We start from the raw sequence: 16,868 nt of genomic DNA, 5'->3' as shown, positions 1-16,868 counted from the left end.
TTAGGGCAATGATTTCTTCACGCCACGGTTATCAGATAAGATTAATTAGTTTGTTATTAGTCTTTGTTCCTACACCCAATAATCATATGACCACCATTTCAACAATAGATCTAAAATATCAAAAAAGGGAAAAAAAACTTTTAACAGTAATTCTTATAACTCATATTCTCGCAACAAAAATACACACGAATACTGGATACAACACCTCGAACAACAACAACACCTCATCAGCAAATTGTAGGCCGTTAATTCAAGAAAAGATCATGGTAAATGTAATAAAAGTGAATGCTTATGTCCAGTCTCATGAATAACATAAGAAAACACCGCAATTTCAAGCTTAGAATCATCAGTGTATCCAATAGTGCCAAACTGTGGGTAATTATTAAGAGCATCCAAGAAAGTAGATGATCCAACATGAGAAACTGCTTTGTTTTGTTTTCTTGTGTGCTCTTGATTATGATGATCCAACAGTTTAGATTTTGCTCATTTGATGGTTTTGGATTTTGCCTTAGGAATACAAATATTCCTACCAAATTACTATTTAAAACAACTAAACCCCAAATCTCATGCCTTATAATTCAAATTTTAAAAGTTAATCGTAATTATTTATAATAGTAATTAAGATTTTCATAATTTATATTATTTATTTAACCGATATCTGCTCGTGTCAATGATCTCATTATTTCATTTACCGGTAAATTAATTAGGGAATAACAAAGAGATTTTAGCGAGGAAAAACTTCCTAGGCCCAATAGGAAGAAAAAACCTCGACCACAAGGATTTTAAACTCAAACTTTCTACTATAATAGGCCAAACGACTCTGTTTACAAACCTATTACGTTTCTCTCGAGCCACAACTTAAGTTCCTATACTATTCCCAACAACAGTTCCCACAACTGTTGTTCCTCTCGAACTTCACTCAAAGTTACTTTCTCTTTCTCTTGCTTCATTCAAAACTTCTCACACTTACAAGAGTTCACTCAAACCCTTATCCAAAAATACAATTTGTAAGACAATGGAAGAGTGATAACTCGAATAAAGTAAGTATGAATTCTCGTAGGAACGACACTAACTCTTAAGACAACTAAGGATATTTAATTTAGCTAATTCAGACACACATTGGTGTGATGGTTAATAGTTGTGATTATTTTATATCAATTTTTCATTTTAAAAAAATAACTCTAACATTATATTTAGTGATTTATCTCATATTTTATTTCACGTTTTTTTAAATTTTAGAGTTTTCGCTTATCTTATTTTAACATATTTCAATTGAAATGTGCCATACTTAGATCAATATGCCATATCGATCTTATTATATATAAAAATAGATAATCTTTTATTAGATTTTTCATATTCTGGTTTTATTTAAATATTTTTATAATCATGATTAATCACTTATCTTCAAAGAACCCTAGACTTCGTAATTCATGTCTTCTTGCAACTACTTAGTTGATACCATGGACAAATTTAGTAAATTTTGCAGGACCTCGATCTAGTGATGAGCTTGGTATACTTTGCGATTGGCCTTACAATCCGTCTGTTGTCTTTTTGGAAGTGTAATTGATGTATGCTTTATTTCTTTGCTTTTTAATAATTTTTAGTTGGTTTTATAGTGGTTTTTGAGTTAGTTTAGGCTAAATTGCTAACTATTTTCTTCATGTTGTGCAATATTCCTCTTTGTACGTTTTTGTTGGGTGCTTTGTTTGATTTCAGGAATTTGGAGCATGATTGAGGAGATTTGCACAAATCGAGTTACAATGAATCAATGAAAGGGGCATCAAAGAGCTCAAGAGAAGACTAGAAGTGAAAACAGAGCTAACCCAATGTCATGGGTCTGCCTTGACCCGAGTGCTTGGACGAAATGACCCGCCTGAGCCGTTTAGGTGACTCGTCTGGGTCGAATATATACAATCCGAGCGCTACGGTTGGGTCACCTGCCTGGCTTGCTGGAGTTTTTTTTTCCAGAAATGAACTTTTACTAATTCTCTTTTGTAAGGGTGTTATTGTAATTATACTTAGCTTATTTTAGCACTATACAAGAGAAGTTTCAATCTGTTTAGATAAACTTAATTTATATTCTAATTAAGTGAGATTTTTATTTGGTTTAACATTCAAATCCATAGAATCCAAGGAGAGAGAAAGTATGCTTGAAACTTTTGAACTTCATTTTCAAACTTATGTAAGATTATAAGTTGGTAATTTTTTTTTCATTTCTTTTCCTCTTTCTATAATCTTGTTTAGTTAATGTTTTGCTTGATTAGATCTTGTTTTTATTATTTTATTATTTTCCCTTTCTCTATCTTCGAAAGTTATGTTGTTGAAGTTATTTCAAGCTTTGATTTGATTTGTTGCTATGATGTGAGTAGTTTCGTACTAGGGGGAGGGATGTAGCCTTCATTTGATCCTTAGATCCTATAACTAAGTTAGGGAGTAAATATTTGGGGTTTAACTTGTTGATTAAGCTTGTTTGCTTTGGTTTGTTGGGTGATTGATGACCAATTAAGTTGCATATTTTGAATCCCTAGTGAAAGATCGAGAGATGAAGTTACGGATAGATTAAATTTGATTACTAAACTAGGATTTCCATGAAATTAAGCATTTTCTAATTTAGGAAAGTTTGATTTATCATGTTATTCTCGATTTGGCTAGATAAGCCGGTCATGCAATGAGAACAAGTAATGAGTCACTTTAAATTATGTTTTCAATACTTTGCTTTTTATACCTACTGTCATTACCATCACCATGCATTATAAATAATTTGCATTCCCATCGCCGTGCCCCAATATGCTTCTTGTGTGTTTGTAGTTTCTTTTTATTATGTTCAATAAACCCATGTATTTAACTTAAAATTTCATGGAAATAATTTCACACTACTTAACCTCAAAATTAAGCCAGACCTCATATCAAAACAAAAGACATATATAATTAGAATAATTAAAGACATCAATTATCCTCAACTATGATATTGAGATTACACGGGGTATTGCCAAAAACTATGTATTTTTTATTAACATGAAGGTGGGGAAAATACAAACTACACATATGACGAGCTCGTGAAATTCAAGTTACATGATTCCCAAATCCCACTCAATTACATTTCAACTCCTAGAAATTTATTTTACTTTCATGTGAAACAAAGATATAACTATTTCAGAGTAAGTTGATCACTGTAATATGAAACCCAATTAAGTATGCTTTTCATTGATCCTCATAACATCAAGGTAGGATTTTTCGTCGAGGGCACGAGAAAAGTATCCCTTAAAATAATCCGCCACGCTTATCTGTCTAAATTGTGCCGGAGTACCTGGCTTTATTAGCTCGGATATCGGGCCTATCTCCGCATCAAGTGCAGGCATATGAAATGTGGCAATTGATATCCTTTCTTTTGTTGAATTCACAACCGACCGATGCAAAATGCTTCGATATATTCCATTTGTCGCAATCTTCATGCATACACAAAAGCAAAATTATGATTTGGAAACTATATGTGAAACACCATGGTCAAGTTGGTATGCACTATACAATCATTATTAGTGAAACACTTATGGTCAATTTGGTATGCCCTATACATAATACAATAATCATAAGTGAAACACTTAAGGTCAATTTGGTATGCACTACAAACTTATGGTCAACCACTCTGACCTCATTTTGAAACTAGTACTTCTTTTACACGCGATTCCTGCGTAGGTGATTTTTTTTGGATTTTTTTTTTAGTTTAATCATTATCCATTATTTTAGGTCAAAATTTTATTTTATATGCAATTATACAAATGAATGTATAGCTATAATGCTATATATCTAAAAAAGGCTTGATATATTTTCTGAAAACCTACGTACAATATAAATGTATAATTATATCTCTATAGTTAATGAATAACGATTAAATAGATATGTTCAATTATTACTTTGAGATTCATCGGTGGTATTTACATGTTTTTTTTTTATTTTAAAAAAATATTGGAAGTTACCTTCACTCCAAATAAAGTTAAATTTTATTAGTCTTTTTTTTATTTCCATGGCTATTTTGGCCTCATTAATTATCTTGGAACAACAAATACATAAAAGGGTATTTAAGAAAATTCAGGTAGACACCAAAGTTCTCTATTTTATTATATACATCCTTTGTTTTTCAATAAGAGCAATATAGGGAAAGTAGGGAAATACTAAGGGATGGAGAGAGAAATTTGGGACAACAATAAATTAGAGTAATTCAAGTGATGAAACACATAAGTAGTGGCCTACTCTTGCTTTTTGCTGGAATATATATTATTAATAAGAGTAAATTGTTCTATACCATTTAGAGTTTGGTTACACTTATTATAACTCTTTCAAATAAGTAAAGTGTTTCATTTATTGAGAAACGAAGATATTATAATAAAGTTGAGGTTTAATATTTTCTAAAAAAATTGGTAGACAGACATTATAAATAAATTGAATACGCCACTTCTTAAATATTTATGAGAATATCGTACTTCTTCACATATGAAAGAGTAACATGTTATGCACATAACCACTTTCTGCGTCGAGGAGATCACTGATCAAAGTGTCACGAGAAAACTGTAGAAGAGCTAATGAATATATTAAAAGAATATTTAATATTAAAGAAATATTACATACCTCCAAGATATCCCCTATGTTAACCACGAAAGCTTTAAGAAGGGGCTTAACAGAAACCCACTTGCCATCTTTCTTTATTTGTAGGCCAATAACATCATTGTATTGGAGGAGGATAGTGAGGGAAACAGCATCCGAATGAGCCGTTAATCCCATTACCTTATCAGGTTGTTTACATGGTGGATAATAGTTCATCCTGAAAGATTGAAGTCCTTCATCTCCAAACACCCTTCTCAATACTTTTGTGTCGATCTTCAGAGCTCTTGACATGCAATCAAGAAGTTTGATTGCAAGGTTTTGCAATTCAGCTGAGTAACTTTCCAATGTATCCCTAAAATAATGCAGAGTTGTTATAATTAATGATCGATCTACAAAGTCGTCTTGAAAGATAACTTGTAGTTATGAACATGGTTACATAAATTTTCTGTCGTATTTTACATAACCAAAGATATTAAAAACAAAGTAATGTGTTACATAACGTGTATACAGAAAATGTTACATATATTTAAGGAAAAATTGTTAAAAAGAACGAAGTCAACCTTTGACCCGTCCGCTAAAAATGAGTCATGTATTCGATTATCCCTGAATAAGTAAAAACTTTAACACCCTTCTATTTTAAACAAGGCAAACTGATTATGGCCTACTGTTAACCTTTTCAGCAGGTGAACATTACACCTACCAATTTTTTTGTAGATGTTTTTTTTTTTAAAAAAAAAAACTTCTCCCTCGTTTTCGTTCTTTAACCAACCTCCTTCTTCCTCCTTCTCACCATCTCACCAGCCACCTTCCCCCATCCTACTGCCACCACCCCTCTATTGCCACCGTGCCACTATAGATCAAAGATTCAATTTAGCTTAAGCATAACTACAAATAGTAATTTGAATATGGGTATGTTCCATTTGTCCCAATCTTAGTGGTGTTCCGATATGGAATAAATGATAGGGTGTGAACCGGTATATATCTCTTCGTATGCAAGCCGGTTCAAATTCCTGCAAAATAGAACACGTAAACTAACCTTGGGCTTGATCCGACGAAGGCCCCTCCGATGTCTAAGTTAGTAATGGAAGAACATGTAGCTCTTAAGTGGAGTATATTTTTGTTTTGGAACGTACCTTATGACTCAGATCAACGAGGTACTTATAGGAGCCGCAAGAGTCCTTGCTTGGATAAGACTCTGCTCCTATTCGTTGGGCATAATTCTATCTTCTTTGAATACAAATCTATCTCTTTAGATACTTATCTTTAGGCCCGTAGGCGTATTTACATAATAACTGGATCAAGCCCAGGCCCATGTGAGAATGGCCTAAGGAGGAGTACCGTCATTGTGTCCTGATAAAATCGTTATGACAAAGTTAACAGTTCTTTGGCAAGTGCATTGACCATAACGATTCTTATCGATCTATGAGGACCGGTATGGAACTTAGACAGCCCCATACAACCAGCCCCCAAGCCGGTATGTCTGGTAAAGATGTATCCTGCTTATTAGATGTAAAATCGTCATGGATATAACTGGCATGAAGTAGCGTGGGAAGATTAACCATTGCCTGGGAATCCCAATCGTTGCATCGATGCGCGTGAATGGTGTCAGAGGTCATTATGAGCTATTGTTTCACAGCTGGTTCCGTTGTTCATAACACGTGGTGTGATCAAGGACGAGAAGACGAAGAGTCGCCTAATCCAAGCCGTGCATTTTTCTATAAATACGCTTTGACTGACTTTCGCTCCTCATTTCACATTACTCTTCATTTGCTCCAATTCTCATGACAGACTTTCTCTCTCTAAACTGATCTTCTGTGTCCTGACGAACTTGATTGGATCTTCCCTTCCAGCTTTCACGTATATTCGGATATCGGTTCCTACTTTCTTCAACTTCTTGCTTCTAGGTATTTCCATAAAATCTTTCCCTATCTTTCATACCATCTTTAATTATCAATATGTCTTCAAATTTTGATTCACAAAACACATCTGGAAGCCCTTCCGTTATGTCGGATAGTGATTTTCATTCGGATAGCACCTCCTCTAGTTCTGTAGTCTTTGTTAATTCTTCAGTAGTAGACAATGCTAGAGAACTTAGGACCAAGAGCGATAATGACTGTAGCACCTTAGGTAGAAATAATGAGGAGCCGGCATTGCGCGTTTCTCCTCTTGGTTCACTAGTGGCGCTTGGAATTGCCTTAGGGGTGCCGGTATATAGCCAATATGGAACTATGGTAGGTCTTGCCGAGGGCTCCCACCACTTATTCCCCCTGGGCGAAGCTTCGTTGTCCAGACTGGTAGGAAGGGCGCCTGAAAGTGAGGCCATAGTTGGGTCCTCCCGTTGGCCTCGAGAGGTGTCGTCTGTTGACTCAAATGAAGTTGAAACTGTCGTGCGTTCCCTCTTGTCTGATGAGGAGTCTGTCACCTTAGAGGCCAAGGAGGATAAGGACCCTTCTGAGGTATTCCACCGGAATCTGATGAAGAGGCCTTGGCGAAGCTGTATATGCCTCCTAACGAGGCCGGTAGCGCGCCTCTATTACCGTTGACGTAGGATGGGTGGAGATCTTCTTAGAAAACCGACATTTAACCAAAGGGCCCATATACTTTGCCTTCCCGGATGATTATAGGTTAGTGATGCTGGTTGAGGGGGATAAAATAACGGATTGCTCTCTAGGACATGTTGCGATTTAGGCACACATGTTAGATTTCGACCTCCGATTCATCCTAGACCTTTTTATCGTCAAGATATTCCGAGCTCAGAATATATGCTTGGCGCAGTTGACGCCTTTGGGGTCGCGCAACCTGATTGCCTACACTTGGGTTGTTCGGTACAATAGATTTTCGAAAACCCTCAATTTATTTCGCAAGCTCCATTGGATAAAGGAGGATGGTTCGGCCAAGGGGAAGGGGAAAGGAAAATGAAAAAGACCCTAGGATGACGAAGATCAGGGTCGGGGTGGTTGGATGTCTTTATACACCAAGGCCAGCAAATTAATGGTCTACCCCAATCTCACTTCCTTAAAACATTGGAAGGAGAGATTCTTCTAGGTGAAGGTGCCTGCCGACTTTCCCCTACGCCACCAATGGAACAAACCCCGCTCTCGGATGGAGCACATACCTAACAAAGGGCTGAGTGGCCGGGAGAAGGAGGCCTATGACTTTTTTGCCACCACCACCATACCAGCCCTAAAAGGGAAGAAGAGGATTCTGGTGCCGCTCACTTGGCTTCCTCATGTCAAGTATATATTGAGCAATCCGACCCTCTCTGCACTCGGTTTTTGTACTACTAAACCCCATGGTGGGTTTTATTGGCCTCTATAATTCTTATCCTTAGATAATTTTCGTGTTGATTATGTTTCTAATTCACCTTTTCTTTGTGTTTGTAGGCCGGGAACATCTCATCCGGGAGCCGTTGCATTTGAATCAAAACTACGAACTCATCAATAACATGCCACCCAAGCCAGCCCGTAGGTTTAGTTATATTCCCTCCAGCATTTGTGGCTGTGGAGGAAAGCATGGTCACGAGGCCGGTAGAGGCTCGGGCCCCGAGGAGGATGAGAGGGACGTTATGCCCCTTGCCCAACATAAGACATCTCTTCTTTCTTTGAAGGCCAAGGCTTCTGCTGTTGCGTGATCAGGGGAGCCGGATCCTAAGGGCCTCATGAAAGGTCAGGATGCGGAGGTTGGGACCTCCTTGCTGCGCCCGAAGATCTACAAACAGCTCACCCTTCCCGACACGGTGCCGGGGTTGGAGCATTTCGCTAAGTGACAAAAAACCACTTTCTGGAACATTCCCCGGTGGAAATTCCGGAGGTGCTGGTTTCGATCTCTTGTAAGGGACGGCAAAATTTTCCAGCCCAAGTTTTTCATCCTAGACGACGAGTCACTGCTGCTGGACCGTCCTTTGGAGGGAAAGAACCTGAGATATCGTATTTTGAAAGCTATGCATCAGCTGAAATACGATATGCCAGTGGACGAGGTGCATAAGCTTGCAGCTATGCATGCGCATAACCTAGCCGTGGTAAGTAGCAATTTTTCTTGTTTAGTTTACAAGTGTATTGCCGGTTAATTTTATGTTATAACCATCTTTTCTTGTTGCTCTTCGGTAAGGAGTTGTGTGACCTCTACCGGTACTTCGAGACTTCCTACTTCAACGAGCTAGATGGCCACAAGACTTTGAAGGGTAAGATGGTCGTGAAGGTGGCTCAGGATGATATGAAGGCCGTCGAGGATGCTGAGAAGAAGGTTGATGATGCCTTGACAAAGGTTGTACTCGATCATTCCCTGGTTTTGGCGAACAAGGACAATGAGATTCGTCTCCTCTAGGATCAACTCACTGATGCTAAGGCCCGGGAAGACGATGCAGTTGGAGAATACCGGAAGTCCATGGACTTTGTTGCTCGTCTGGCCAACCGGTATAATGGCGGTTGGGCGGCGGCCATGAGGTGCGCTAAGCATGCTCTTCCCGACTTGGATTGGTCCCAGGTGGAAGAGGCTCATGGTCGCCGGGACTTTGAGCTCCCGGTCGAGGGCGAGGTCCTTGACTTTAGGGTCACTGAGGCTGACATAGCCAATGCTGACCCCCGGTTCATGTTTAAAGAAGTACAGGGCCTAGATTTTGACAACACTGCTGCCGTTACTAAGGACCCGATAGTTGTCGTCGACGATCCTGAAACTGAGGAGTCAGAGAATATGACTTAGCTTTCTTCTCATCTTTTTTTGCGGTCTTGCCGCTTGTGGCAAACCGACTTAGATTTAGGGTTGTAATCATCTTTTTGCCTAACTTGGATGTCGTCAATTTAACTGCCTTATCGTTCTTTCGCATTTTAAAAATTATTAGAGAGTTGCTTAACCCGGCAGACCCATGTTGGTCATTGACCGGTTAGTCACTTGTTATACATTCTAATTAACCCAGCAAATCCACTAAGCTCAATTACTAATTTAATATTTAATGCTTATTCACTTAATCTGGCAGATCCACTAAGGTCATTGAACGACTAAGAATGTTTTGTTTATCGAATTAATCTGGCAGATCCAATAAGGTCGTTGACCGGTAATTATTCGTCGTTTAAGGGTCTCTCCTGATGGCAATTCCTAATTGGTCATTGACCGTCAGGGGGCTTGTGTTAGATTATCCTTGGACGGGAGATCCAATAAGGTCATTAACCGCCAAGGCCTTCGCTTAGATGGAATTTCCGCTAACGGCAGATCCGTGTAGGTCATGGACCGTTAGAGAACTTGTTGACATGCACAATTTTAGAAGTTGCTCATTTTAGTAAATAAAACGGCTCTTCCCGGCCTATCCAGATTTATTGCCTATGACAAAATATGAAAATGCAACTACTAGCTGCAACGCCCATTGCTGAGTAAATAAAACTTATTGGCAACAATGCCTTATTGCTACCTGATTGCTACCTAGATATAGTACTTATTGAGGACGCTGGCATTCCAGTTGTTTTTCAGCAACTTGCCTAACATGTCTTCAAGCCGGTATGCTCCAGGAACGATTTCTTCCATAAGCAAGTAGGGTCCTTCCCAATTGGTCGTGAGCTTCCCGTCGGTATGTGCTTTGCAAGTAGCTGTTGTACACTTGAGTACCAAATCTTCTTTCGCTATTGGTCGGCTTCGCACTCGTTTGTTATAGGCATTGCTGATTCCATCCTTGTACGCTGTCGTTTTGAGCTCTGCTACGAGTCTAACCTTCGACAAGAGGTCTTCATCTTCCTTTTGCAGCTAATTATTCAGCTTTGGGTCGTAGTTCAGGATACGCCAGTTGGGTAAACCCACTTCGACCGGCAATACCACTCTTTTCCCAAAGGCCAACCTGAAAGGCATTTCGCTGGTAGCTTCCTTTTCAGTGGTCCTGTTTCACCATAGTACCGTAGGAACCATGTCTGCCCATGCACCCTTCAGATCATCCAGTATTTTCTTCAAAGCATTCAAGATCTGTTTGTAGGCGGCTTCCGTCTGGCCATTGCTCTTAGGGTGGCATCTTGATGAGTATGCGAACTTGATTCCGTATGGGCTTAGGAAGTTGAGTCTCTTTTAAACTTCTATGCCGCCATCTTATCTTCCGGGAGAGCATCAATCAACTTGTAGGCAAGGATATTATCATACCATTCTCTGCCGTGCATGACGGTGTGGACGACAGATAGGGAGGTGTCAACACTCCTCTCCGTCAGTGTCTCCACCATGACGCTCCGCTTCATGTCGCTGGTACTTGATCTAGCCAATTTGGACAAGGCGTTGGCCGCCATGTTATCTGTTCTGGGTATTAGTTTCACCTCGAAACTCTGCAAACCGGCCATCACGTTCTTGACCTTACTCGGGTACTTTTGCATGACGGGCTCTCGCGCTTCATATGTGCCCTCTATATAACTTGACACCAGCTGGGAGTCGGGCATCATCAGAATCTTCTTGGCATCTGCTGCAATGCTCAGGTTTATTCCGGCCAGGGTTGCTTCGTACTCTGCTTCATTATTGGAAGCCTTAAAGCTGAAACGGACGACATATTCAAAAATGTCTCCCTCCGGGGACGTCATTTCCACGCCAGTCCATACTCGTGTTTGTGCGGCTGAACCGTCAGCTGCTATTTGCCAGGTGCCGCCAGGTTCAAAAGCATTTGCATATGTCATCTTGACGATGAAGTCTGCCAACGCTTGGGCCTTAATAGTCGTGTGAGGCCGATATTCAATGTCAAACTCTGAGAGCACTATTGCCCACTTGAGTAGTCTGTCGGTTGGATCGAGCTTGTGAAGGGCCTTCTCTAAGGGTTGGTTGCTAAGGACCTGGATGGTATGTGAGTTGAAGTATGGCCTGAGTTTTCTTTCCGCAATGAGTACGTCACATGCCATCTTCTCTAGCAGTTCATACATCTGCTCTTCTTCATCAAAGACATAGCTTATGTAGTATATGGGTCTTTGCTGCCCCTGCTTCTCTACCAGCAGCACCGTAGCTACCGTCTTTTCCAACACCGCGACGTATAGCTAAAGTTTATTCCCAAGCTTCGGTCGTGTTATTGTTGGCTGCTTCTTGAAGTGCTAGCTATTTGACCAGCTCGAAAGCCTGTCTTTGCTCATCCCCCCATTCACACTTCTTACTTTCCCTAAGGACTTTGCAGAATGGCAGGGCTTTTTTGGCCGATTTGGAGACGAACCTGGTGAGGGCCTGTATCCTACCTATCAGCTTCTGGATGTCCCGGAAGCTCTTTGGCTCTAGTAGCTCACTGATGGCTCGTATCTTTTCGAGATTGGCATCTACCCCCCTCTTGCTAATCATGAAGCCCAGAAACTTGCCGGATCTTACCCCAAATACACACTTCTTATGGTTCAGCTTACATTTGATGTTTGCGGAGGGTTACAAATGTCTCATCTAGGTCGACGACATGAGTCTCCTCCATGAGACTTTACACGATGCTGTCATCAACATACACCTCCACATTCTGGCCTTTCTGATTCTTGATGATCTTGTCTACCAGCTTTTGATAGGTTGCACCGGTATTCTTGAGGCCTAATGGCATGGCTTTGTAGGCGTATACCCCTGCATCGGTGATGAAGACCGCTTTGCTTTTGTCAGACTCTAGTAGGCTGATCTGATGGTACCCCGAGAAGACGTCCATAAATCTTAGCAGAGCGTGGCCGCTAGTGGAGTCCACTAGTTGGTCGATCTTGGCAAGGGGTAACAGTCTTTGGGGCAGGCTTTGTTGAGTGCAGTGAAATCTACACCCATTCGCCATGACCCATTGGCCTTCTTGACCATTACCACGTTAGCTAACCATTCCGGGTAATCACATGGTGGTAAATTCTCGGCATCTCATCTACAGAAAAAGCAAAGACGTCAGCGTGGTCTCCCAGGAGGCTTATCAAGTTAATCTTAACGTCAGCTGCCAAGTCTGCCCTAATCTTCATCATTCTTTCCGACCTGTACAGATCAAGGCTAATTTCTTCCGTCTCGCCTTCCGGCCTAGGTCTAGGCAGATCTGCCGGCCTTCCCTCTTAATTCTCCATTCAAAGATCTCGCTTAGCCTTGTTTTCCAGTCCGGCGCCTTTTCCTTGCTGATGGCGTTGTCTTTGCCGGTCGCTTGTGATCATAATTTTTAAGGGCCGTCAGGTAACATGCCTTGGCTGACTCTTGATACCCCTTGATCTTTTCCGGCTTTCCTATATTTGACGTGTAAATCATCGTCAAGTGATAGGTTGACACTACCGCCTACGCATCATGGATCGGGGGTCGCCCAATGATGGCATTATAGGCTGTCGAGAAGTCGACGACGAGAAATTCAACCATCATATCCCTGGCTTGGGATCCTTCACCTATCTTCACCGGTAACTTAATGGTCCCTTTTGGAACGATAGATGCCCCGATAAATTTGATTACAGGATACGAGACTGGCTTCATACATGACACTTCGAGGCCCAATTTATCGAATGTGTCCTTATATAGGATGTTGGGGGAACTGCCGCCATCCACCAGTATGCGGTGAACCATCACCGTCGATATCTAAAGAGATACTACCAAGGGATCATCGTGGGGGTAAATGGTACCCTTAGCGTCCTCTAACGTGAATGCCATGGACGACATGCTTGGGGGTGCCGGCCATTGTCCTTGGTGCCTAACCTCCTTCAGGTTGGCTTTGGCACCGTGTATGCTTTCCCCATGCGCTGGTCCTCCTAAGATGACATGGATTTCGGTAATCCGTTCTTTCACCGAGTTCCTATTGCCAATTTCATCTTCTCTAGACGGGGATTTTCAATAAACTCTTTCTTGGTACTGGGTGAAGTAGCCTCTTACCAACAAGCCTTCTATCCCGTTTTTCAGGTCCTTACAGTCTTATGTGACATGACCGTAATCCCTATGGAACTCGCACCACTTTGATTTATCCCGGCCCTTGTAATACATCTTTCGGGGGTCATTGCCACTTATCGTCTTTCTTGTGGAGCTCGTATATCTCTGCCCCGGACATTGTCAGAGGAGTGTAATTGTGATATCGGTCAGATCGCCCTTCCTGACCCTTTTGACCGAATTATTTTCCATTCTCATGTCGGAATTGTCCGGCTTCTTGTCCTTCCAGGACTTATCTTTTTTTTTTTCTTTCCCATCTCCTTCCGCCCTTTTAGCAGTTGCTTCCTTGTCGAACTCTTCTCCTCGGATGAAGTAATTTGCCTTTCCCAAGACTTTACTAAGGCTCGTTAGCTTTTTGCGATCCAGGTAGCTTATGAAGGCAATCCCTTCTTTCAGACCTGTCATCAAGGCTAATACTGCTACATCTTGCTGAGGGATGGTCTTCTGCATTGAAACCCTCTACATAGTACCTCAAGCTCATTGAGTCTCCTTGCTTGATGGACATTAACTCGCCGGTAGTATTCTCCATACGTTTGTTACTGACGAAGTAGGTAACAAAAATTAAAGAGTCCTGGCGAAAATCGAAGACAGTTGCCGGTGGTATGCTCTTGAACCACGTTTGCCCAAGCCCAGTAAATGTAGAGGGGAACACCTTACACCATACCGAGTCGGTATTAGCGTACAACAGCATATGGCCCTCATAAGCCGAGATGTTATCCTCCGGATCCGTCTTGCCATCATACTTGCATGTCGGCATTTTGATTTTCTCCATAGGCTCTTGGAGGATGGCAGTGGAGAAAGGAGAGTTTCTCAGAGATACCAGTACCCTATGTCGGTATTCGCTTCCTCTTCTAGGCTGGGTTGACTGTTGTATCTCTGTCTCTTGCTCTTCTTCTTCATTCTCTTCCCCAACCTGCTCAATGGGGGTCTTGGAGTTTGCGACCTGATCCTGGACATTTCGGCATTGTTCACCCTGGTGCCCCATCACCACTGAGCGCATCTTTCGCATCGGATTATGGGGTCTGCTCAGAGGACGCTTGCTAGTTGGACCGGTCGGCGGTGTCTGGCTAGCCATGGCTTGAAAGACCTCTACTGCACTCCGTAGATGTTTTGGAGTGAATATGTGTTAGAGTGCCTCAAAGATATTTTGTTGAGGAGTCTCAGTAACTTTCCTTCCCTTATCAGTTGGTGGTTTGGACGATCCTACCACCGGTAAGGGAGTTGAGAACCCCAGTGGTGCTTTCCCTAGTGGATGTTGTTCTCATCCGTTTTCGGCATCCCAAAGTTCTGATTAGGATCCATGAGAGTGGTTACGCTGGCAAGATTGTGGCTTCAGACTCAAAGGTATAGTTCGCCCCTCCTTCTAGCGCAAATTGTTCCAGTATGGAATAAATGGTAGGGTGTGAATCGGTATCTCCTCCGTATGCAAGTCGGTTTAAAGAAAATAGACACATGTAAACTAACCTCGGGGGTTGATCCGAGCAACGCCCCTCCAATGCCTAAGTCGGTAATGGAAGAACCGGCAGCTCTCAAATGGAGTATATTTGTGTTTTTGAACGTACCTTATGACTCAGATCAACGGGGTACTTATAGGAACTGGTAAGAGTCCTTGCTAGGACAGGACTCTGCTCCTACTGGTTGGCCATAATTATATCTTCTTTGAATACAAATCTATCTCTTTAGATACTTATCTTTAGGCCCGTAGGCGCATTTAGATAATAACTAGATCAACCCCAGACCCATGTGAGAATGACCCAAGGAGGAGTACCATCAAGGTATCCTGATAAAATCGGTATGACAAAGTCAACGATTCTTTGGCAAGTGCATTGACCATGACGATTCTTATCGGTCTATGAGGACCGGTATTCAACTTAGACAGGCCCCATACAAGTGGTATATATGAAAGATTCGATTTTTGTTATATGGGATTTGTGTGAAAATGCTATCTAAGTAGATTAATTAATTTGATTTAGCTTAAGCATTAAAGTATGTGAATTTCCTAATACCAAGAAGGATGATTTTCGGGAAGAAAGGTGACGGGGGAATGTTGGGTTGTGTTAAGATCTATGCAATACTCTGATTCATTTACTTTAGTCAATTACTTTGGCTGCAGTCATATTTTGTATGAGAAGCATTTTTTCAGAAAGGGATTTTCGAAACATCGGGCGGGGTTATGGTGATGGTGGTGAGGGAGGTCAAAAGAGAGAAGGAAGTAGAGGAGGAATTTGTTTTTCTTATTTTTTATTTTAAAAACTATTTTCTGGCCTAAAAATATAATATTAGTTAAAAATACAAGGGTGCAAAATTTTTATTTTTCTAGGAATAATCTAAGAAATGACTTATTTTTAGCAGACGTGCCAAAGATTGACTTATTTTTAATAATTTTTCCTGTATTTAAAAACCAAGGAATTATGATTTTGATGATATCATTCACCTCTGAATGAGGATGAAAGACAATAATTTGACTGTCGTTGGCACAATTCTATTAAGTTGCTGGAAGTATGTATTAAAAAACATTCATTCACTAGGGGAAAAAACATAAAGGGCTGCGCTTTTCGTAAAAGCGCAGCCCTACTAGTGAAGGGCTGCGCTTTTTTAAAAAAGCGCAGCCCTACTAAGAAGAAGGGATGCGCTTTTTAAAAAAGGCGCAGCCCTTCACTAGTAGGGCTGCGCTTTTTCAAAAAAGCGCAGCCCTTCTGTAGGTAAGAAGGGCTGCGCCTTTTTGAAAAGCGCAGCCCTACTAAGTGAAGGGCTGCGCTTTTTTAAAAAGCGCAGCCCTTCTGCTTAGTAGGGCTGCGCTTTTTTAAAAAAGCGCAGCCCTTCCTGAAAAATTTTGAAATTTCGGAATCGCGCGCTTTGAAATATTGAGCGGGGATTCGTCAAATATATTATCCCTCATTCTCTCTCCTCTCTCACGTCCCTCATTATTCCTTTCCTCCTTATCTCTCACCCTCTCTTCTCTCTCATCCTCTCTTCTCTCTCAAAAACTCCCATAAACATTTGTCTCAAAAACCCATTTTAAGTTTTTCCGATTTGCACTAAACATGACGACGGAGTCCGATTGCCTATTGTGATACCTTTTCGGAAGCGGAACGAGCCAACGAGTCAAACGCACCGCTACGCTGTGACGTTTAGGCTTTTTAAGCCATCCGAGTTCGTTTAAGCCTCCAAATACCCATTTTAAGTTTTTCCGAAATTTTTTTTTTCCCTTAAATTATGTATTTGGGTTTTGTTTTATGTATTTAAACATTATTAGGTTGTAGTTCTTGTATTTTCAGATCTATAATGTTCTTGTATACTTCTCTTTGTTTATTTTGTTTGATTAATGTTCTTGTATACTTCTCTTTGTTTATTTTGATTAATGTTATTCTTGTATGCTTCTCTTTGTTTATTTTGATTAATGTTCTTGTATACTTCTCTTTCTATATAAT

The 16,868-nt window shown here is 40.8% G+C and overlaps 1 protein-coding gene across 1 annotated transcript in view; it reads right to left on the bottom strand.

The window, feature by feature from the left end:
* Nucleotides 1-2,897: 2,897 nt before the first annotated feature.
* LOC104884522 (protein SRG1) overlaps nt 2,898-16,868 on the bottom strand; it is a 36,442-nt gene continuing 22,471 nt past the window's right edge. The window contains exons 3-4 of the mRNA XM_048634222.2: nt 4,624-4,951; nt 2,898-3,446 (exon numbers count right to left, since the gene is read on the bottom strand). Coding sequence (XP_048490179.1) covers nt 3,189-3,446; nt 4,624-4,951 — 586 coding nt within the window. The 3' untranslated portion in view covers nt 2,898-3,188. The remainder of the gene's footprint in view (nt 3,447-4,623; nt 4,952-16,868) is intronic.

Source organism: Beta vulgaris, chromosome 8, assembly GCF_026745355.1.
Source record: "Beta vulgaris subsp. vulgaris cultivar EL10 chromosome 8, EL10.2, whole genome shotgun sequence".
Classification (NCBI taxonomy): Eukaryota; Viridiplantae; Streptophyta; class Magnoliopsida; order Caryophyllales; family Amaranthaceae; genus Beta; species Beta vulgaris.
Note: the sequence above shows the minus strand (reverse complement) of the source record. Positions and strands in the feature narration are given on the sequence as shown.